Source organism: Pseudonaja textilis, chromosome 3 (assembly GCF_049901715.1).
Source record: "Pseudonaja textilis isolate UNSWEBS1 chromosome 3, rPseTex1.2, whole genome shotgun sequence".
Taxonomy (NCBI): domain Eukaryota; kingdom Metazoa; phylum Chordata; class Lepidosauria; order Squamata; family Elapidae; genus Pseudonaja; species Pseudonaja textilis.
In genome coordinates, this window is record NC_141992.1 from 24,093,411 (window position 1) to 24,117,701 (window position 24,291).

Here is a 24,291-nt window from a genome sequence, read left to right on the forward strand (position 1 = left end):
CGTTCTCCTAAGTCCTCTTGTTAGGGTTTCGCGCGCCAACCTGGAGTGGATGAAAAATGTGAGCAGCGGCAATAGAGAGCGCGTGGTCCTTCAACGCACGCGCACTGCACCGTCACTTCCTGTTGTTTTTTTATGTTCACTTCCGGCAGTGGCTCGTTGGGCTGATTGGGTGCGCTTTGTCAGGTAAGTTGGCCCTTGTTTTCTTAGGATTCGTTCATTCTGAGGGAGAAGAATGAAGAGGGTTTTTTATATTATTATTATTATTTCCGTTTGGATAAATTGATTTGCCTTCTGTTTTAGTGATGTCTTAATCTCTCCCGCCTTCCCCTTCGAGGCAGATACGTTTCGAAGAGGCGAAAGTGAAAGGCAGGGCCTCTTCTTCTTCAGCTACGTCATTTCTACTAGTTTGTGCGCGGACGGATTCCTCATTTAATACGTAGCCCGAATTCTGGGTCGTCCGAAGCCGCGGTGACATTCCCTTCTGGAGTTTCCTTGCGTCGGAAGTTTCACGGCGCCTTACAGGCGAACATTTCGGGTTGTTAGGAGACACGTTTTCGCCCTTATCCTCCGTAGTGACTCAACATTAAAAGTCTTGGTCACTACATGAAGAATTTCCTAACCCCCGAATCATCCTAGAAGTCAGGCAATAATTAGACTGTATAATGTTAGTGTTTTTTAAATTATGCATTTATTACATTTTCAAACTATGAACATATACGATATAGCATCACAACCCACATGGAATGTGTTACCCCCCAAATTATTTTCTTTATGAAGTGTTATAATTTTGTTTGCCAGTTATTCAATAAGATTTTTTTCTTGATTCTTTAAAACAAGGTTTTTCTATTGCTTAGAGCAATCATATAATACTTACTAGTCATATATATCACTATAATTTAAAATTACTTCAAACAGCAAAAATGGAGTAGTATTATGGTATAAAATGCCTATAATGGTAACAGCCATCATTTCTTCCAGTTTGCTTGGGCTGATCACTTGATTTCTGAATTAAGTGTGAATTGTATTTGTGTATTTACCATACAGTTTTATATAAGATAATTCACCAATATTTGATATAATATTGTCACATGCAATGTCTATGCATATATGTTTATAATAGATATAATTTCTTGCAAAAAGTTAGAATAATTATGCTAGAGAAGAGTTAAACTGAAATGATAGAACTTGATAAATCTTACTGATTTTCTCTTATAACCATATCATTTTTAACTACATAATGGAATGTGCACCTCTGGATGAAAGTACTAAAGTACTATATAAGTAAAAGTTAAGTTTGTGTAGCCTTATCAGTTGAGCAGATTAAATACTGATTTTGATATACTCCTTTAAAAGAATGTTCCAAAAGTGCTATGTGGATGTTATTTTGTATGGGTGAATTTCACTATACTTTGTCAAAGCCTCAATCAGATGAATTTTATTCTGTCCCACCTATGATGTAAATACAGACCGCTTCAATTTACTGTGAATCTCCAATCTATTATTCAGAACTACTCTTATCTTAGGAAGTATCCGTCCTATGTGCATTTTAGTTGAAAGGTATCCACACAGAGGACTATTAAATGAAACACACGTAGTTGTGATCATGCACTGAATCTAAAAAGTTCTAATTATCAGCTTGAATAAAATATGTTTCTTGGATAGAATTTGCTTTAGTTCCATTTAGACTGGATTAGAGTAATGTTATTTTAGAAGCTTCCTTTAATAGAAATTGGAGGTTTCAGTTGATTCCAAATATTACCATTAGGATATTGGCCAAAAGTATCAAAAGCTGACGAGAGATTTAGGAGAGCCAGGACAGTTGCATCATTCCCATACCAATCTGAATCATCAGCAAAAATGTCCAATGCCATCTCCACACTGTACCTCAGAATGAACTTAGATTGAAAATGATCCAGATGATCTGCTTTATCCAAGGTCCTCTAAAGCTGAGTGCCAACTTCCTTCTCAACCTTTCCCCAAAAAGAAGTTTCTAATTGGACAAAACTTCTGTAATGTATTGAGTTCAAGGATGGTGTATTTAGAAGGGGATACACCATTGCCACCTTTATGATGGCAGTCCCACTCCCATAAAGAGATATTAACTACCTCTTTGACCCAACCATATTCCACCACGGTCATAACCAACCTGGAGGAGTATGTGTCCAGAACACAGCTGGCCGAACTTACAGCCATGAGGACCTTGTTGATTTCCTGAGGATCAACTAGCTGAAACTCCTGCTGGATAACAGGTCTCAAATGTGTCATGATCATTTTCAAAGGATCTGCCTAGCCAGAATTCAACTCTACATAAAGTTGAGTGACTGATAGAGTCCAAAAATATTCCTCACAGAGATACTACAATCCTCACCAGCTCCTTACGTAGGACATATCTTGTTATTTGAAGAGAGCTGCTGGGTGGCTATTATAAATGCAATAAGAACAGAGAAATAATTTTGTTTATTTATTAGGACCTATCACATAAGATAGGTCCTAATATAAGCTCTTATATGTGCTCAGTCAACTTCATTCTTTGTCTTCCTCCAGCAGTGATCTGGGCACATCTTGTGCCACTTCATCCCCATAGCTGCTCAGTAAACCACGGGTCTCTACAAAAAATGGAAGCACAGTTTATCCATATAGGTGCAGTTCAGCTCAGCATCCCCATCACAGGCTTGTTCCAAACAGCAACACAAACACCTGCCAAACTTAATGTCAGAGTGTTGGGGTAAACCCAAGGCTCCTTCTGAAACTGGACAAGGTCCATGAGGCACCTGAGTGTGTATGTGGTGTTGTTGCTAAGTTTCTTTCAGGATGGGACAGCTACACTGAACTTTAGGCTGAAAAGGACCTAAAGAGGCAAGTATTGGTGTTAGTATCCCCCAAATCCAGATCATGACACCATTTCCCAAAGGTAAACTCCAAATCCATTATGTTATCCCCTAGATGATAACAGATAACAGATGAGTCAGACCATAAATGAGTTGAGATAATCCAAGGCTGCCATGGTGGCCATGAACACCTGTGCTAGTTTAGTGCTCAAGTCCTGAGATGGCAGGCTGAAATCTCCCAGAAGCATAAGCCTGAGGAACTCTACTGCCAACCCAGACACAGAATTCAGGAGCACAGCCAGGAATACAGCTATGCCACAGGGTGGAAGATAAATGAGCAGCAATCCTCACTGATGCCTATATCCAACCTAATAAAAAGGGTCTTGTGTCAAGGGTGGGAGGAGGTGATGGCAACCACTTCTGAAAAACCTGCAGGGTTGTCCAGGCAGTCTCTAAAAATCCAACACGATTGAACAAGAAGGAAAAAAAATACATAAAATTAATATCAGTATGTTTTTCTTGGTAGCATTCATTATATGGCAGGCAGAAGAGCATTCTAACAACCTGCAGATGGAATCGGAAGCTAAAGAAGGAGATGAAGAGAGCCTGCAAACAGCTTTCAAAAAGTTGAGAGTGGATCCAGCTGGGTAGGTAACAATTGCTTAAAAAAAATTTTTTTAATAGCCTTGCTGCTTTTAATGTCGTATTGCTTTCTTTTTGCAAGTTTAAAATTGGAAGTGAAGAAAGTTTTTGAGCTCATCATTCATGTTTGCCTTACTCTAAATTTTGTCGAAAATCCTCTGTCTAGTGTGAATATTGGGAGGTTTCATTCCCTAGCATTGATTTCAAGTAATAAAATGTGTGAGTTACGCATGGATCACTTAGTTGGTTCAGGATCTTACGTTTGTTTTTACACAAACTGTGACCATTTGCCTCATCCTTTCAGAGATATTTCCTTACGAAATTCCTCAGTGCTTTCAACAATGACAAAATTTCTAATGTGCTTCCTTCACTGAGAAAACTGGGATACATTCAAACTTGTATCTGCCTTGAAAAGAGCCCATGTTGAACTATATAGAGCAGTCAAACTTCAGCACAGGAAATGTTTTATGGCTTGTTGTATTCCAGGTAGTCCTCGGCTTACGACCATTGTCTGAGCCCAAAATTTCTGTTGCTAAGCAAGATAATGGTTATGGGAGTTTTGTTTCATTTTATGGCCTTTTATGCCACTGTTAAGTAAATCATTGCTGTTATTAGATTACTAACACAGTTATTAAGTAAATTTAGCTGCCTCATTGACTTTGCTTGTCAGAAGATTGCAAAAGACAATCACAGGACTCAGGACACTGCAACCATCATAAATATCAGTCAGTTGCCAAATTTTGATCAGGTGATCAGGGTATGATACAATGGTCAGAAGTGTGAAAAACAGTCATAAATCACTCTTTTCTGTGCTGTTGTAACTTTGAATGGTCACTAAACAAATTGTTGTAAATCGAGGACTACCTGTATGTCATAAATGGTTTTATGATAATGTTTCTGTCAAATTGTTCTGCATAAGTACTTGTTCCAGAGAGTTAAGCTTACATGATTTGCTCACAATTCTAGCACTAATCAGTTTTAGAACTAGATGTTCACTTTACTGAGCCATGAGTCTTATCCCCAATTTCCTATTTACTTTCTGGGGAAGCCATCGTGGAAGTTTGGAAATGGCAATCGTATCATCGCTATGTGCTTGGTAAATAATTGAATGAGTTCCCAAGTACTTAGCTCACCATCATGTGACCACCTTGGTGCTAAGATAACAAGAACTCTGAAGATTGGTCATAACCACTATTCATTCCATGCTGCTGTAGCTTGGAATGGTCACTGACCAACTGATTCTAAGTCGAGGACTACCTGTACCCTGTTCCACTTTCTTCTTACCCATTTTACAGAATAGCATTTTAATATGTTATTTGTTCCTTAAATCAGATCTTCTGTTAGTGAAGGAACAGGATTGCGACCTCCAGGCAGAGCAACTATTGATGGAGGCTGGCATCAAATTGTCTGTTCAAGAGAGATTTGGCACCGGTAAGGAAAACTACGTACTCTTTATTTGAAATTTCTTTTTTTTTTTAAGTACTGATAAATATGCAAAACTTAGGGCGAAGCTTATTGTATCTTTGCGATCTTGAGTTTTGTTTCTATCTTGTCTGGCTGGGAAATTATCTGGAAATAACTGGGAGAAATGCAATAGCTTACTTTAATTACATCGAATGTTCATAATGACATTTCTTTCTGATTAGATATAGTTGGCAACCCTTAAAATTCCAATTTGATCTGTTTCATGGACAGAAATCAAGGCACATGAAATTACTTCATTCATAGAACTAGAGCAAATAATTTAGTACAAAATGCCTATGTTCTAGAACAAAATATATTCTAGTTTCTGCTAACGTTACTGCTGTCTGTTACAGAAGTGCACGGAAATCCTTGAAAGGGACAACAAGACCACAACGACGCAGGCGGTCCAAATCTCCTGTTCTTCACCCCCCAAAGTTTACATACTGCAGCATGAAAGCATCTTCTGTAAATAACCAACTGAAACACAAAAGTCAGATTGATGCTCCAAAGAATAAAATTGGTTCAGATCCTAGAGTTTCAGAAGAGTTGTTCCTAAACGGAAAGAGGTGCCCTCTTGTAGACAGCAGCAACTGCAGAAAAAGCAGAGCGGGACATCAGAAAACATGTACTGGTGAGCAGCCTTCCAAGAATTTAGGAAGGAAATGCCATACGTTTTCTTTGACCTTTGAAACCAGCCTGGATCCTAGCCAGCCTTCAGATTTCCAGTCTCTGTCCAAGATGAATTTTGAGAAGCAGTGCCCATACATGGACAAAGAATGGCAAGCAATAGAAACATATTCCTTTTCTGGTTTGCGGAGCGTCTTATCAGAGTGCGAAAAGGCAGTCCTGGAAGTGCGTTCACAATCCTTACCAAATCGATCACCTTCTAGTACAGGTTCGTCTGGCTCTGCCCGGTCTTGTTCGGAGCAAGCTCGAGTCTTTGTGGATGATGTGACTATTGAAGATCTTTCTGGGTATATGGAATACTACTTATATATTCCCAAGAAAATGTCTCACATGGCGGAGATGATGTACACTTGAGATGAGAATCATGGGTTTGAAATTCAGTGGTGGTAGTGAATATTTCTCAGTGCTGTAGATGGAAATTTGTCCATTGTCAATGCTGCGTATTTGATCAAATGTTTATTTGCACCATATAATGTAGTTTTTTAAATAAAGTTAAAAAGGCAATATCTTATGTTTAAAGGTGCGTTGCGTTAAATCAGAGGTTTAAGAATGTACCTGTAAAAAATTTTTTTGTTTTCTTGATACAATCTAAATTTCTGTTTCCTAAAAGCTCCAAACAAGATTTGTCTTTAAATAAGTTTTCCTAAAATGCAGCAAATTCTGTAGATTTCAAATTAAATTTATCAAGTTAGGTAAAAATTAATCAGGTCTACTGATAAATTTGAGGTAAATTTGCATGGATTTTATTTTATTTTTGTTTTTGTATTTTTTTCATAAAAATTATTAATTTTCTCACTGAAAAATGCTTGGGCTGAACAGGAGTGGATGTTTTTGTGAAACAACTTTGAGCTCATATCAGTTCTGATAAGGAAAAGAAATTTCTAGTTCAGGAGGTCATGCAGATAACTTACCCTGTTAATATAAGACTTTGGTTAATTTATTATGCTAAGCCAAAATTCTGGGTGGGGGGGTGATGAGCATGTCTTGCAACTGTCTCTAAATGGTTGGATTTCTTACAAAGAAAACAAAAATAGATCCAACAAGCCTAAAAGCTACTCAGTCCTGTCCTATTCAGATATTTCAGATAAGTGAAAAGTTAAAATAGTTTTGTGCAGTTCCTTGTATAGGATAAAACATGAGTCTGCAATTTTTAAAGAAACGGGTAACCGATTTAGCATAATTAATGTTGCCTCCTAAATAATTTTGCTGACTTTCCTAAGTATCTCAGCTTCTAGCAAAAATTATATGCCCCAAGTTGATTTTAATTAGATTAATATTTCATTGATAAATATAAGCATAATTTTTCTTCCTGGACATCCAATAATGAGCTTCTTATATAGTTTTTATTAGTTTTCTTTTTTTTAATAACCCATAGCAGTAAGTGTAATCATCACATTAAGTTACCAATATATGGAAAAATGCAGTATATGAACTCATCTTTTTAATAAGCTGGCCTTGGTCTTGTTTGCATAGCACACACAAATTAGTCATAACTGCTCTCAGTTGATTGATCTTCACCCCCAGCACATGATCTTAGATGGCTTCATCAGTCATCTGATAGCCATATTTTCAGTCTTATTTGGTACCATAAGGGAGACTGGAAACTATCCCTTTCTCCTTCACTTCCTACAACTCCAAGAAGAAAAGTTATGGCACTATGGGATTGAGACCATCATAATCAGGTTTGGATAAGTTGGGCTGCTTTCCACATAGTTTTCCTCTTCTTCAGTACCAAGATTTGTGCGGTCACAGGGATCTTAAAGGATTGTATAAACAGTTCAGCACAGAGGTCTCCAACCGTGGCAACTTTAAGACTTGTGGACTTCAACTCCCAGAATTCCTCAGTCAGTTAGCTAAGGAATTCTGGGATTCTGGAATTCTAGTTGAAGTCCACAAGTCTTAAAATTGCCAAGGTTGGGGACCCCTGGTTCAGAAGAACCCCTGCTTTTATAACACCTTTCTAGAACTCAGTTGTGGCTGTTGGAATAGTCAAATTTGAAATTCACAGGATATCTTAAAGTTACTTCAACGAAGGAATTAGTTTAGCTCCAAATGGATTGGGTCATTTGGGGCTAAATCCAGCTTGCTAGGATTGTAGCTCTGTCAGTTAACCTAGTTTTATGACTTCACATGACATGCTTGTTCTACAAACAATTTAAGATGGCCTATGAAAAGGGCCATTGACTACTTTACAGTGCACTACTTTATCTTTGAAGACGAATGCTTTCAAAATGCGTACAGGTAGTCCTTGACTTACAACTGGTCACTTAGCAGTCAGAGTTACGATGGACCTCCCCAGAACTACTTATGATGTTTCTAAGTTCTGATGGATTCCCCCACAATCATGTGATCATATTTTGGGCACTTAGCACCAGTCCACGTTTAGAGCCGTTTACAGCATGCCACAGACGTCAGACTAATTTTAGGTATAGAATTTTCAGTGTTTTGTGCTGGAAGCTACCATTTACTTAATGACTGCAGTATTCATTTAATGAACTTAACTCACACCACAAAAAAGTCATAAAATCTGGTCTGGTCACATGACTCAGTAACTTCCACAATTTATAACTGTAATTCCAGGCTCAATTGTGGTTCTCTGTCAAGGACTACCCATAATACAGTTGCATATGCCACATAGAATTAGCTTAACTTTCTCATTAGGTTCCTGCAAGTCTTGACCTCTGTTCATTTAGGTTAGGGCTTTTCAAAAGAAATAATGTTAATATCAATTTAAAAGAAAGCAATTTCTATTCTGTATGTTGCACAAGCTTAAACAGGTCAAGGAAGTGCTGTAAATTTTAGAGCTTTTGAATAAGCTTGATCTTATTTGCCTAACACAGGCAAATTTGTTTTTTTATGTTTAGTATGCATTTAAATTAAATAACATATTTGAATTAAAACAAATGTGTGCTAGTTATGGATTTTGTAGCTAGTCCTGTCCTTAAAACTAATTACTGAAAGGGGTTAGATGAGCCATAAGCCAGTAGATAAAGGGAACCTCAGAACTATCTATCCTGCTGCCTCCAGGAAAAGAAAGCAAAAAGACTTCCACCGTACAACATCCATTTTATTCTGCAGAATTTTGAAGAAAACCATTTGAATAAGCAAAGCTTGGCATTCCATGGAATTTAAAAAAAAAATTAAGAAATATGAGCTTTCCTTGCAGCATAAGGATAAATCCATTAATGTGCAATGGAAATATTGCAAAATAGGCCAGCTCATTTTGCAGCAAAATGTCTAAAAATTGTCCCCTGAAGCAAATTGACCTGTTCCTGAGTATAGTAGCTTGCTTCCATTAAACCTTTGAATAAAGGAATTTCCCTGCAGATTGTGTATTTGCAAATTAATGTGAGGGTTGTTCTATTCCCATACATAAACACTTGTGATTATGAAAATTCAATTCATTGCATACATATCAGAAGTAGCCATTTTATACTGTAATTATTAAATGATACATATATGTACCATTTACTATATGTCAATATTAGAAATATTGGGTCATCCATGTATGTTAAGTATATATACATACATATATACCTTAATTTTTTTTTTATAAACAAAGCAATTAATGTTTCTGATTTACTTTTGATTAACAGATTCCCATCATATTTGAACCTTTCCTGCATTGTAGGAAGACTACAGGTATAGTAGAATAGGTGTATTGCTATGAGAACAAACTTGAATTTGAAATCATGATAGCCATATTGTTATGACCCAGGTGGTCGCGGTTAGGCAGGCCTCCAGAGAGTTCTCTATTTCTCTTGGAAATGGTTAAACAAATGGCCCTTTCCTGACCAGTAAGGCTCCACCCTCAGTCCCCCAAACAACAGCCCATAGATTACCCGGCAAGTCTACAAGGCAAAAGTCCAGGCGTAAGACAAAGGCAGTTTTGAAGGCAAAGTCTTCAAAGGTGAGGGCAAGACCAACAGTCCTCAAAGCAAGGCAGTGCAGTCTTCAAAGCAAGGCAAAAGCAGTCCTCAAAGCCAGAGGAGTGTAATCCAAAAACAAACACTTGTCCCTGGCAAAAGCCTTTCCGCACGGCACCTCCTTAACTTCTACTCTCCAAGTGAACCTCGTGAGGAGGGGCAGAATGCCCTCCTCCCAAGTAGTCGGTTCACCATGCGCTGACTGCTGCCCCTCCATTCTCCACGCTTGGAGATTTGAGTTAGGAGGTATTTGCTTGTCTCCAGAGCTCCTCTGCTTCGCTGCCTGCCTTTTCCATCTCTCCCCCCTCCCCTTCCTCAATCAGCCTGCACCCTCTCTTCCTCCCTGCCTACTCTTCCAAGGCCTGAGGGATGCGGGACTTCCTCGTCCTCGTCCCCAGGTCGTTCCTCATGGGCCATAGGGACTTTGCCAACCCCCTTCATTGGCCCAGGCTCCCACTCCTCCTCTGTCTCAGACCCTGGCTCCAACACATGACACACATGTGCTTACCATAGAGAGTTTGAAAATGAGTGCATTATTTTTGGTTTGCTGTTTAAAAGACAATGCTACTCAAAAGTAGTTTTTGAAGCAGATTTATTTTTTTTCCCCATTGTAGGACTAGAGGGCAAGAGAAGTCAGCGTCGGAGCTAAGAATACAATGGAACAGGGAACTTCCTTTTGGATGGTTAAATCCTTTTCAGTGCTGATTTAATAGTTATAGAATCATGGAGTAAAGGATATTGGCAACACACAGGAGGTCACTTAAATGATTGTTTAAAACCAAACATTTTACAGAATGTTCAATAAATGGACCACTAGATGGAGCTTTGAGTATTTTTTTTTTTTAATGCTAGCAAATAATTTATTCAGAACAGCAACTGGTATTTTCAAAAGGTCAATGTCCAGAAGTCTGACAGATACTGAAATTATTCCAATTTTCATATAGAGGAGAGAGAAAGATTAAACCTTACACCCATATTTTTTAATGTTATATATATGCCACTAATGCTTGACAGAAATGTTTCTAAGCGGAAGCTTGATGGGGTGTCTTTGAAAAACGTTGAAAATAATATTAAAGTAGAAAATTGGAATTTTTTATGAGAGCCAGTTTGATCTAATGGTTGTGATGCTAGAGTAGGATATTCTGGGTTCTAGTGTTGCCATAGGAAGAAAGTCAAGGCAAACCACTTCTGAAAATATTGCCAAGAAAACTGGATGGATTTGTCCATGTACTCACCAAGAATCTTGATTGATTAAAAAAAAGGCACACAAACAAAAATACCCCTAGGAGAATAACAAAATTAGGTGGTTTGAAATTACAGAGATTTGAAAAGGAGAGAAAAAAGAATAACAAAATTAGGTGGTTTGAAATTACAGAGATTTGAAAAGAAGAGAAAGGATAGCGGTGCAAAAAAAGTAAAAGTAAGAAAACGAAATAAAAAAATCACATTCTAGGTAAAACATCTTAATCACAGAAATTATTTCTGATGATAGCTGCAATGTTTTCCAACTCAACATTTCCTTTTAAACTTCATTCCATACCTTAAAATAATTGTTTCAAAACATCAGTGGAGGAAACACTCAAATATTTAACCTTGCCTTTTACTGAGTTTTGAAACCAGATTTTTTTCTTCAGGTCATCGGATCTTTCAAAACTTCAAACAAAAAGGGCCAGTTTAAATTGTCAAATATATGCAGTGGTTTTTTTTTAACATCTGATATATTTATAAGTACCAGAGTATTTCAATCTGCCTCCATACAGCTGCATAAGCTTTCTAAAGGTAGCTTCTAAATCTTAGATTCAAAACAAATTTGTGGAAAGTGGTAAATTCCCTTATTACTATAATTGCATGAGGTGCCTTGTCTATAAAACTCAGCTTGGCATTCCATTTTACCTTTTCAAGAACTTGTAAAGCAAAGATGCTAAATGATGGGACATGTCTCAGAAGTTATTCAATTGGTATTATTGCCAAACCAGAATCTGAACCTAGGTATTTTTTGGAATAATTATTCTGATAATGTGAAAAATTCTTCATGATTTGTTATGGAACTTTGTGGGTTCGTAGGATTTCGTATTAGCCACTGCACACCTGATTCCATGCGATTGTGTTTTTTTTTTCCTTACATTTTATTAATAAGAAAACAGGGTCAAGCAACATAAATGTCTGCTTTCTCTTTTAGCCAGTATTCCTTGCATTAGGTTTACTGGAGAGCTTGAAGTTGAGGAGAGCAGAAAAGGAATATTTTGGGCTTTGAAAACGTTGTGGAACTGATATAAGCAAGGATTGAAGAAAAAAATAAAAGCACATACCTAAAAAAACCTCTGTATCTATTTCTACTAATTTTGCATAGGTTGTTATAATTTTAGTCTAATGTGCTTTCAAATAACATCTCATTGATTAAAAAGAGGCACCATTAAGTGTTTATTATTTTTTCTCACGCTAGATCAGGGGTCTCCAAACTTGACAGCTCTAAGACTTGTGGACTTCAACTCTCAGAATTTCTCCTCTAGTCATGTTAGCTCAGGAATTCCGGGAGTTGAAGTCCACAAGTCTTAAACTTACCAAGTTTGAAGAGCCTTGCACTAGATGATATTTTCAACTCAGGAAATGGAGATGTGTTGAGACCAACAAGTCTTTAGACCTGCAGTAGACAAATCAGGCTATGTCCAGATCTGAGGAGCATTTGAAATAGGCTAGGCCAGGGTACTCCAAAGTGATCAATATTGACTCCCAAAGGCTGATGGAATTCTTCAATGTTATTGTTATTCTTAGTACTATTAGTTAAAATAATGCTTATTATTTTCCTAAAATAAATGGTCAGTGAACAATCTGAAACTTCATGAAGGAGTTTATGAGCTGAAGAGTTTGAGGATTCCTGGGTTAAGCAATCCTTGCACATCCTTATTCTATGCAGTTGTATATATCCTTATGGAAAAACCTGAGACCTTCATGACCATGCAGCTACTATATTTGTTGCCATTTTATTAAAGTCACAAAACTTGCTGTGAGTAGCAAGACTTTAAAAATGTTTCTAGATTACAGCTTATTAAATCTCAGGTTGTACCCTATCTCTGTGCAGGAATTCAAGGTACAATTGTCCTATTTCATGCTAATGAACAAAGCTGCCTATCTGGAAGAGAAGATTTTCATTATTGTAGACAATTCATGACAGAGTTTAGGCTCAAAAATTCCAATTTAATTTGAAGTTCCCTTGCAACTGCCATTTGGAAATGTTACTTTTCTTTTACAGTCACAGAACACACCCTGACTAGTTTCACTCTGTGTGAAATCATATAGCAATAAAACACCATGACTGATCCCTCACAGTAATTTGTACTTATTCTAGACGAGCCAATGTGTCTTGTTCCCTATTACAATTTGTCATTCTGAACAAGTTCAGAACATAATGTAACTGGGAAGGCTGGAAGTTGCAGTCGGAGGTGTGAAATTCAACTTCAAGAATTCTCCAGCCAGCCTGACTGTTGCTGAAAATTCTGGGAATTAGCTTACACGTCTGAAGGACATCAAGTTTTGAGAATACTACCTGAGCCTAACCCTTGCCCTTAAATATTACTGGGGGAATAAAATGTGTACTGGGGAAGGTGCCTTGATTTTTTGGAAGGATTGCAGGATATAAAAGTTGGCAGTCTGTGCGCTCAGGAGTCAGCACCAACTTAAAGACCAGAAAATAACAGGAATGTCAAATTCATCATCTGATAGACGTAGATGGATGATGCCTCGACTTGTGTCCTAACTTCTGTGGATGCTTATTCCTCCTACTGCACAAGAATTCAGTGGGTTAGTTTTGGTATTAGACTGGAGAATATGTAGACTTTAGTAAGTGATTGATGAAGAAAAAGGCAAGAATGGCAAAGAGAAATGTCAACAGAGTAAAGGAATTCTTAGTATGGATCCTGAAATAAGGAATGATCTTCAATGGGTAGCCAATAACACTGATCAAGAGAGCCATGAATGCCCCAATTCTGGGTTTATGTCTTTCTATGATATTTTGAGTATATTCTCCTTTTGGCTTATGGTGTTCAGTTGGATTAAGAATTTAGCTATCAAATCAGATTTTCTAGTCTCCTCTCGCTCATATTTTGCTTCAAGAAGACTCTGACCTCAGCAGCAGAGGGTCCCCAACTATAGAAAGCAGCCATTCTGATACCTTGACAATAGGCAGGCTAAAGTTGAACCAAAGATCTAGGCTGACCAGTTTTATTCAAAACTTTCTATTTGTATGTGTATGTTTCTATATTAGAATTGGACAGAGGAAGCTAGTTTACATTAGTTATATTGTTACCCATTCAGACCAGTATTTTACATACAGTATTGGCTGGCAGCAGCTCTTCATAATCTTAGATCTTTCTCATCACAGTTTTTCTGGTTCATTGGAATATCTTTTATCTCTTCCTGGGATATCTGGTAGTGAGCATGTGTGATACATTTACTTTCCCTATGGGATCTATGACAACTCACCAGGGCCAACTTGCCACAGCAAACTTTCTGCGGGATGACTCGCCGCAGGCCAATTTGCTCTGGGACAACTTGCTGTGGGCCAACTCGCCATGGCCCAACTCGCTGCAGGACAACTCACCGTGGGCCAACTCGCTGTGGGACAACTCACCATGGGCCAACTCACCGCAGGTCAACTCACCATGGACAACTCGCAGGACAACTCCACACAGGACAAGAATTACACTAATATTGAAAAAATAGTGGAATAGAATCATGGAAGAGAAGATGCCAAAGGAAGGACAAAATGAAATGTGAATGACCAAAATTAAAATTATTTCTAAATTATTTTACATCATTACATTGCTGAATAGTCCTGCCAGGAATTGGCCATGGCGAATTGGCTGCAGTGACTAATCCCATTCCATTCCCTATGAGCCATATAATTCCCCATTATAATTTTGGTTTATGGCCAATAGATGGATGGGAAACAATTTCTGAGGAGTAATGCCAAGTTAGAGCATTGTTATTTTTTAAAAAACAACAACAACTAATCTAGCCCAAGTCACCTGTCTTGACTACTGCAGTGTGCTTTACATAGGGCTACCCTTGCTGAATAACTGGAAGCTTCAGTTAGTTCAAAATGTGGTATATAGTTTTGTACACATCTAGACTTGCATATGTGTCAACTCTCTTGCATTCATTGCTGATTTGCTTTCAGGTCCAATTCAAGGTGCTGGTTGTCACCTTTAAAGCTCTGCATGGCTTGGGGATAGGTAATTTGAAGGGCTGTCTTTTCCCAATTACAGCCACCTGACCCACCTGAGTGGAGGCTCAGTGTATGTCACTGGTCCCCTCCATTAAGGAGTTCCATCAAATGGGCCCAAGAAGAAGCATCTTCTCCATGGTAGTTGCCTCCCTGTGGAACACCATCCCCACAGAAATTAGACTGCCCCTACCTTGATACTCTTTCAAAAGGCCCTGGAGACATGGTTTTGCCCTCAGGGTAAATATAGAGCTCATCGGGATTTATTGAGTTTTATATTTGGGATGTTATTTCTTTGAGTTATTGTGAATGAGTTCGATGGTCATACAATATTTTAACAAATAAAAATAACATCCTAAACAGAAAACCAGGTTGGTATACTTGGCATCAGGCAAGAAGAGTTCCAGGTGGCCATGAGATCTAGTTCCACCTTAGACAGAAAGCCAAATGGATGATCTTAAGCCAGTCACTTTCTTTCAGTCCTACAAATAAGGTAAACCCTTTCCAAAATTTTGGCAAGAAACTGCAGGGACTAATCCACATAGTTTCTAGGAATCAAGAGTGACTTGAAGGCACAAAATATGTCCTTATGACTAAGCAGACATTGATTGGTTGTTGAAACCAATCAATCCATATCTTATTTCAGATGCAGAATGGCGAACCTTCAGGGCCCTGAAGGTTCTCCATTCTGCATCTGAAATAAGATATGGATTGACCAGAAAGAGAAAAACACTCAAAGATTTTATTATTGAAGTTTAATTTCATGGATTATTTTCTAATGTAATTTTAATTTTGAGTGATCTTTAATATAGTTGAGAATTTGATGCTCCACTGCATTGTTTTGATTTTGTTAGTTTGGCTTGAAGCATAGTATATAAACATGTCAAAATAAATAAAGCTTGCTGAACATCTTTAAACCCTGGATTATCTCTTTGATTAGCGCAGCCATATTAGACTACAACTGCTATCCTCCCCAATCAAGTATGATCAGACAGTACTTCTGAAATGAGAGGATATTTAAGTTAAGGACTCTACTAGCCCTGTAGTATTTGGCGGAGGTTTTTTTTTTTTTTTTACTCTTTTTGATGTTTGCTTATTAGAAGGTAAGGTATTTTTTTTAAAGACCAGCCTATCAGCTTTGATTCGTATAGTTAACTATGACCACAATGCAGTTAGTATTCTCTCACATTAATAATATCATTTATTTCACTTTTTAGTTAAGATGAAAGTCATTCTACAAGTGCTGAGTCAGATGCCTCCAGAAGCTTTGAAGCATGATATAAAAGAAATAACTATTCTTAATTCTTTCTTCTTCTCCATTTCATGATTCATTGCTTCTAAGCATGGAGATTCCATTTAGTTTGCATGATTGGCAATTGCTGAGAATATAATTGTTCAGGATTCCCTACATAAAAGCTCATGCAACTGGAGTCCCAATCATTTTTATACAGAGCTTGAAATCTGAACAGTAAAAAAAAAAAAAATCTTACAAAATTACATTGCAACTTAGCCAGACAGCATAATTTTCACATTTAAGCAGAAAGTATTCATAATCTGAATATTCAGTCTTTAGAATCAGACATCAGAATTCTGGATTTGGTCAGAACAGTAGAATGACACCCTACATTTCCAACAGTTCTATTTATTTGGACACCTGCTTATTCAAACATGTTCATCTACATCCTCCACGAGTCATTCTGATCAAGAAGGCTTAACAAAATGCATTCTCTCTGGTTGTGTGTTGACTCCCTCATCTGTCACCAGGTGGCAGAGAGAGTCTATCGTGTTGTGATTGGCACAATGCAGCGCATCAGTGTTCCTTCACTGCATCCTTTTCATGGTTGTATAGGAGCGTAGAGAGCACCGCTTCACTCAGAGCAGTGCTGCTTTGGATCTTGCTGACCTGGGCTTCCTATGCCAGTCCAGACAGAGTAATGAAATTCCACCCTCTTGGCTCCGACAACAAAGGTGTTTCTATGAGCCCATCGGATGGTCTGACCACACAGCAGCTGCAGCTTTCTTTTTCTTCTCTTCTTCCATAATCTGGGGCTGTCATGGCGACTCCCAACAATATTACTCCTACAAAGTGCAGCTGGTGGCCCATTTCAGCGCTGGAGAATGATGCAGGCAAATCCATGGAGGTTGAGGAGAATCAGGATCCAGCACACCCTGCCTTCAGGTCCAAGGACAGGCTGGTTCTGTATCACTGGACTCAATCCTTCAGCTCACAGAAGGTAAAATGCGTTGCTGGACTGAAGAAGAGCTTGCTAGCCAATACGATTCCCTTTACATTCTAGGGTGTTAAGATTATGAGGCTGGGGCAGGGTGGGGAGGAGGGAAGCTGGTTGCTTTTTTTCCCTGGGGGAACAGTTGGAGATAGGGAGTTTAAGCTAATGTCTGTGTTTGGTCTCTGGGTTTTTACCATTGCAACAATATTTGCCAAACGTGGGTGGAAGGGAGCAAATGTCTCTCTGTTTGATTCGCAGGTCAGATTTCCATGATGTATTTGGAGAACCTTTGGTTTGACAGCTTATTTGTTTAGGCTTCTGAATGAATGAGAAGAGAGAGAACAGCATAGAAAAATGAATTGTTTGCAGGAAAAAGAATGGAGGCGGGCATGTTAGGACTGGATATTCTGTATTTATTTGTGAAAGGGTCACACTATCCCCAATCGGCCCTTTATTTCTGACACTGCAGTACTTGTAAGTGTCAGGCTTTTTCTTGAAGAAAAAAAATCTGCTCTCAGAGCTATTCTGTTGAGGCTTTTGTTACAAATGTTGAAACAGGAGGCATTCACCTTTGGGAATCCTGACCTTTATTTTGCACAGCCAAGCACATCCGGCATATTGCAGCCATTTCACTGGGATTTGTAATATATTGGAGCTGCATAAATATATGCAAAGGGGCAGTTTTGTCCAAATATGAGGTTGCTCCTTTCCTCCTACAATAGGATCATGCTTTGGAGGGAAGGGGTCAGCAGGCATCAGAGAAACCTTTGGACCTGTGATTTGTAAGGACTGTTTTGCACTTCCTGAGCTTCGAAAACAACCAAGGTGTTGTCTTCTTTTATTTCAGAGGATTTTGTCTCATTTTCTTCCATTATAAAACACCTTTGTTCAAAGATTTTCTTTAGGTCTTTGTCTCTGTGCCTGGGAAGGAAACAGTTAAGGAGCTACTCATACATGCTTTTCTACAACTAATCTAGAATTAGCCCCACCTCTGTCAGAATTGATGGGGCTCCAGAGACAGCAGATTGAACAATTAAAGAGACAGTACATGCACCACTGACAGGCTTTCCCCTACACACACACACACACACACACACACACACTTATTCGTATCCACACACACAGAGGTAGGGATGATACATATGTGTATCTCTGTGTGTGTTTCTTTGTGTTTTTTTAATTGCTTGCCAAGAATTCTCTCTGTCCTATTAAGCAGATGCTGAGTTCCCAATGCAGTCTTGGATTATGCTGCATAAGCATGATATATGTAATATATAATATGGATTTAGATTGTGTTTCATATTAGCATTCTCTTTATTTAATTGCATGAACAACATTGACCTCACCCCTTTCCTGAGAGGTCTGTAGGGGGAGTGCATAAGCGCACCAACGTGCCTTCCGTCCCTGTCCCATTGTTTCTTTTTTTTCTTATTCGTATTCATTTCATGTATTCATAACCATGTTTATACTTATACCTGTTATCTAATAATTGCTTGACAAAATTAATTAATTAAATAAATAAATAAAAGAAGTCCCATTTTTTTAGCAGCCAAAAGTTACATCTTGGCAGAATCAAAACATTTGAAGATCTTCTTTCTTTGTCATTTCCCCACGCACCTTTCACCCTTCATCCCTTCGAGTGTCTGCTAATAAAAGCAACAGATCATGTTTGAGGACAGACATCTGAAAAAAGCTATGAAATAATATATCCCATAAAACTCCCTCCTTGTTTCAGTACCATGGCCAGGGCAAAAAATGAAGTTTTCAGTACCTAAAACGATGTTCTCTAACAAATAGAAAATAACCCTTTCTGTAGAAACAATCATACATACAGAAAGAGAGACGGGGGAGGGAGAGGAAAAGAGAATATGTTTGTATACATGATTCCCTATAGATTATACCCACATATTGCAGCTGAATTTTTGTCTCAAACATGTTTGGTTTCTACAACCTCCAATGCCTGTGACAGAAATAAGCTATTCTAATTATTTTAGAACCATAATATTTATTTAAACATTTTATACTTTGTGGTTGTGCTATTTAACTTGGGTAATATATATGTTGCAGATAAAAAACTTGAAAAGAAATATGGTTACAAATAATGAGCTAGTTTTGTACATTTAGGAATTATATATATATATATATAATTATAATATATATATATAAAGATATATATATATATATATATATATATATATATATATATATATATATATATATATATATATATATATATATATATATTTATATATATATATATATATATATATATATAAAGACTTGAAAGCTATGTCATCTGAAAAGCCCCAACACCGTTACTTACTTTCAAACTTGCCCAAAACATCTAGCAAGCTTTCATGGAATTCCAGTAAATTTAGAACCTGGGTTTAAAATCAAGAAATTTGGTTTCATTTTTTTCATAGTAAATGCCACATTCATAAGTAAGATGGGATATGCTGTGTTCAGGGACATAGTGCAAAGCTATAGAGAAACTGGACAAGGAATATTTCACATGTTCACATATATAAGAACAAGGAATAGTCAGTTAGAGTTACCTGGATTTAAATATAAGGAAAAACTTTCTGATAGTAATATCTCTATAACAGCATAATAGTCTGCTATGGAGGCTGTGGGTTCTCCATTTCTGGAGATTTTAAAGAACTTGGCCAGTGACCTCTTAATTGATTTTCCTATAGATGTCTTGTGGTCCCTTCCAACTCTACTATTCTATAGGACCATGATGGTGAACCTATGTCACACATGCCGGAAGTGCCACGCAGAGCCATTTCTGCCAGCATGTGAGCCATGGGCCCAAATCAGGTCCATGGCGCATGCACACCTCCCACCAGCCAGCTGATTGTTGGGTATCTGCTGTGCATGCGTGGGGGGAGGGGCATGCAGGGGAGATGCATGTGAATGCACAGAGGTGTGTGGCACATGGGTTGTGCACACATGCACAGAGGTGTGTGACATATGGGGTCATTTATGCATGCACAGGGAGAGGGGGGTCACGTGCATATTGCATTATGGATGCAGGGATGCACACACTTTTGGCATGCAAGGATAAAAAGGTTAGCCATCACTGCTATAGGAGCTATGCTGTACCAGAACAAAATGTTATCCTATCCAACAGTTTGCAGCAACCAGATGCCAATCAGAAACTCACAGAGATAATACAACTACAATAGCACCACATTTGTTTATATTCCTTGACAATGAATATTGAAACCTTTGTTGCCCTCTACTTGAAAAGCATATAACCATTATGATCAGCATTTATTACCTACTGTGTCCCTTGTGCCTTTAAAGCCATCCAAATTAGTATCTTATCTTATATCTTGTGCTATGGAAATCCATATTTTAATTTTGAGCTGTGCCAAGAAGTCATTCGTTTTTCATGAAATTCCCATTATCTAACTTCATTGCGCGATAGCGACAATAGTTACATATTTCCTTTCCTCTGGCAGTTCAATGGAACCTAGACAGTCTGTGGGATTTTACCTCCCAAAGAATCCCCACCTCACCACCCAAAAAGTAGGTTGAGAGAGAGCAACTGGTCCAAAGTCTGTCATATCCTTCTATGGGGTAAGCCCAATGTGTCAATCCACATTTGGAACATTTCTCTACATAAGTGTTTCTCAACCGTTAAGATATGTGGACTTCAACTCCCAGAATTGGAAATGAGAGTTTAAATCTACACATATTGAAATTGTTATGGTTCAGAAACATCCTACATAAATTTATAAATCTATATTGTTAACCCCTTGAGACAGACCAGATTAGGAAACAAACTCTGAAAGTACTATTAAAGTTCTATTGTTGTAGGAAACCTGGCAGAAATTTTCTTTATTTCCCTCTTATACTGAAGAGAGTCAAGGCAAGCTATTCCCAAGTTTCTTCCTCAGCTCTCCTATCTTTTCAATCTAATTAGATATCTTAAAATATATTTTCTGAAATATATTTTCTTCAAGGTTATCACCATACTCCACTCCATGTTTTATGTCTTCTTAACTTGCCTTTCTTCTTGATTGAAAAATCTTCAAATTGTAACATTTCTTCACAAAAATCCCAAACACTGTAACTTTTCTCAACAAAATTCTCTAGTCTTTTAACTATTTTGGTTCCATCCTTTGAAACTTCTTCAGTCTTACAATATCATTGCTGAGAGGCAATTAAAGAATTCTAGTATGTTGTGTATTGTCTCTATAGATTTGTAGGATTTACAATACAGTTGTTGCAGTGGTGATCTCCAGTGTGGGATTTATATTTTTCAAAGTAGCCTAATACTATTATCTAGCAATATATCAAAATAGATTCCTTAGCTATTTTCTGCTAGCCATTCCATGACCTATTGATATCTATAGATAGAACTTGTTACATCAATGTGCATCAGTTTACTTTGGCTTACAATTACATTGACTTTAAAATGTTGATGTCTATTCTTCTTGTTAAAATATTCCCAGAGGTGGTATTTAGCAGGTACTGACCAGTTCTGGAGAACCGGTAGTGGAAATTTTGAGTAGTTCAGAGAACCGGCAAATACCACCTCTGACTGGCCCCACCCCATCTACTCTCTGAGTCCCTGTCCCAGCTGATTGGCTGGGTCTTCTTTTGTTGCCCTGCACAGGAGAACAGAGCTGGAAAGCAGGTTAGTAGGGTGGGGAAGGAATGGGATTTTGCAGTAACCTCCCCCCAAGAGTAGGGTGGGAATGGAGATTTTACAGTAGCCTTCCCCTGCCATGTTCAACAAGCCATGCCCACCAAGTTACGCCCAAAGAACCGATAGTAAAAAAAAAATTGAATCCCACCACCTGTTGGTCCATATTTTAATCACCCTAAAATAATCATTATGTACACATGACAAAGATGTTTCCAAGAGGCATCCTTGGAGATCCCAGTATTAGTATCTTTCCAGCTCAAAAATTATTTGTTCCTACTCTCTGTTTTGTTATCAGTCACTCATAAGAGAATGTCTTCATTTACTCCAAGAAGTTACATTTGTTTAGATGAAGCCTTTTGAACACTTTAGTGGAAATACTCAAAGTACCATAGTAAAAGAGTTGTGAGAACGGGGTTATGTTTACAGAGATCATGTTAATTTTGCTTTGGCAAGATTTATCTCACTAGTTTGAAGCAATCTAATTTTAAAACAATCATTTTACAATATTTGAGACGTCTGATACAGCACCATATTGTTCTTGTTCTTATTAAAAGATCAGCAATTTCCTATTAGAGTTCCTTTAGAACTCTTCAGTGGTTCATCTGGACTTGCTGTTTAGTTGTTTTCAGCGGTGAACAGGCAGTGAGTATAGCTCTGCAACCTGGTGCCTTAAAGACTATAGCAGGATCTCCAACCGTGGCAACTTTAAGGCTGGTGGACTTCAACAGCCAGAATTCCCCAGCCATTTTTGCTGGATTGTAAGCATCTCTTTTACAGAACCACATGGGAAAAGTAGTATCAATGTTTCTGATTCTTTTGTTTTTCCTCCCAAACACCTGAAAAACTCTGGTAGGTTTCTTCATGGTGGAAAATTAAGAATTGAACACTGCTTTTCTCTTAAAGTCTGTCAACTTAATAAAATAGAACTCAAAATTATTGATTACCCCACTCTAGTGTGTTAATATATTAGCTGACCACACCCAGTAGCTAGTCATAAGAAAGTTTCCAGATCTTTATTTCTATTATAAATTTTAAATTCCCTAAGATTATCAGTTTAGGTAGTGTGTTATCTTACACCTCCTATGACAAAAAGAGACAAATAATTATTTTAATTTCTTTGAAATTTCCTTATCCTCCTTCTCATCCAGCGTTCCAACTGTTTCAAATCTTTTGAAGTTTTCACCTTGTTTTATTGTTGATATTTATTAAGCCAGCAGTATGCTTGTTGTTGTAATGCTTTTCTTTGGTAAATGCTTAAATTCCTTTATGCTATTTTCAGTGAAGAAGTCTTATTCTTTTCTCATTAACAATTTTCTTGCTAATGTTTATATATTGTGCTAAAAACCTCTCGGATTTGGTAATATAGTTTCTGATCTGTAATAGGCATCTTAGCTGAGCTTCTGCATTTTCAAGCCTCACACATTCAGACTTTTTTCTTTTTGATATCTCCCTCATTTCATTCTCTTTCTTGTGATTAAATATTTGCTTCATGTGAAATATATCTATATCCAGTACTATATATCTATATCAGGGATGTCAAACTCCCATTGTCATGGCATCGTGACTTTTTTTCCTCTTCGCTAAACTGGGCATATGTATGGCCAGCACATGATGCATCCAGCCCATAGGCCATGAGTTTGACAGCCCTGGTCTATATCATGTCTATTTGTCTGCCTGCCTGCCTGCCTGCCTGCCTGCCTACCTACCTACCTACCTACCTACCTATCTATCTATCTATCTATCTATCTATCTATCTATCTATTGAGTGTATTCACACGCCATACACATGCATACAGTATTGTCTTGGAGTGGGTGTTAACAGTGATAACAGTTCTGAGTTAAAGTCTGCCTCTTTTGACCCTTTTAGTTTGCTTGACAAATATGGTATTTGATGTACATAGCTACAAAATTCCCATATAGCTTACCTATATCAGATTAATTCTACATCCTGTCTTTCATCTCCTCCAGGAGATGAAAGTGGCATATTAGGATAAAGCACTAATGACAGTCTCATTCATAGCAGTTTGCACAAAGTTATGTTGTGAAGGTTGAAATGCTTTTCTCGTAATCATTAGCACAACTGCAGATCTGATCTGGTTGCAAACATTTCTCCTACTGGAGGGAAATTTTAGTATTGGACTGGGCAGAGAATGAATATATTTATTATTATGTATTTATTTATTTATCAAATTTATGTGGCTCTCCATCCATTTCTCAAAACTCTGGGCAGTGAATAAATACAAACATCATTAATGGTGCATTGGCATATTTGCTAGAGATACCATTTGCCTACAAGAAAGAATTGGTGATGCCACAAAATACACAAAGTAAAAGAAAACGAAGAAGTTAAGTGCTCTAAGACTTTTAGACTTCAAACAGAGAAGCACCTGCCACATAACACCCCAGACTTAATTGTCCATAAGACAAAAAATCTGGATAGTGGATGTGGCAGTCACTGGAAACAGCAGAATAGAAGAAAAGGTATTGGAGAAAACCACAATATATAAACATCAGCAAATAGAAGTAGAAAGATTATGGCAAAAGAAAGCAAATATGGTACCAATAGTATTAGCCATACTGGATGTAATCCCAAAACATCTGGGGCATCACTTGAATACTATTTCATTGGCACTGA

At 37.7% G+C, this 24,291-nt stretch overlaps 2 protein-coding genes across 3 annotated transcripts in view; both read left to right on the top strand.

Annotated features, from left to right (window-relative positions):
* The first annotated feature begins 44 nt into the window (after positions 1–44).
* Positions 45–10,369, top strand: LOC113434390 (oxidative stress-responsive serine-rich protein 1-like). 2 transcript variants are annotated; one of them, XM_087929047.1, is made up of 6 exons: positions 45–183; positions 3,355–3,475; positions 4,803–4,901; positions 5,288–5,829; positions 9,218–9,263; positions 10,162–10,369. In XM_087929047.1, the coding sequence occupies exons 2-5, from the start codon at positions 3,399–3,401 to the stop codon at positions 9,232–9,234; spliced, it is 735 nt and encodes a 244-aa protein (XP_087785173.1). In that variant the 5' UTR covers positions 45–183; positions 3,355–3,398; the 3' UTR covers positions 9,235–9,263; positions 10,162–10,369. The 2 variants fall into 2 exon arrangements, with proteins under 2 accessions (XP_087785173.1, XP_026553327.1); XM_026697542.2 differs by lacking the exons at positions 9,218–9,263; positions 10,162–10,369 and having other exon boundaries at positions 5,288–6,127.
* A 6,218-nt stretch (positions 10,370–16,587) lies between these two features.
* Positions 16,588–24,291, top strand: part of GDAP1L1 (ganglioside induced differentiation associated protein 1 like 1) — a 51,274-nt gene continuing 43,570 nt past the window's right edge. Inside the window, exon 1 of the mRNA XM_026697537.2 lies at positions 16,588–17,002. Coding sequence (XP_026553322.1) covers positions 16,823–17,002 — 180 coding nt within the window. The 5' untranslated portion in view covers positions 16,588–16,822. The remainder of the gene's footprint in view (positions 17,003–24,291) is intronic.

What these genes read in the sequence shown, in the direction of transcription:
- LOC113434390 (XM_026697542.2), top strand. Translation starts at nt 3,399, where the DNA reads ATGGAATCGGAAGCTAAAGAAGGAGATGAAGAGAGCCTGCAAACAGCT. An exon ending in TTGAGAGTGGATCCAGCTGG is followed by an intron (nt 3,476 to 4,802) that starts GTAGGTAACAAT and finishes TCCTTAAATCAG; the next exon opens with ATCTTCTGTTAGTGAAGGAA. An exon ending in TCAAGAGAGATTTGGCACCG is followed by an intron (nt 4,902 to 5,287) that starts GTAAGGAAAACT and finishes TGTCTGTTACAG; the next exon opens with AAGTGCACGGAAATCCTTGA.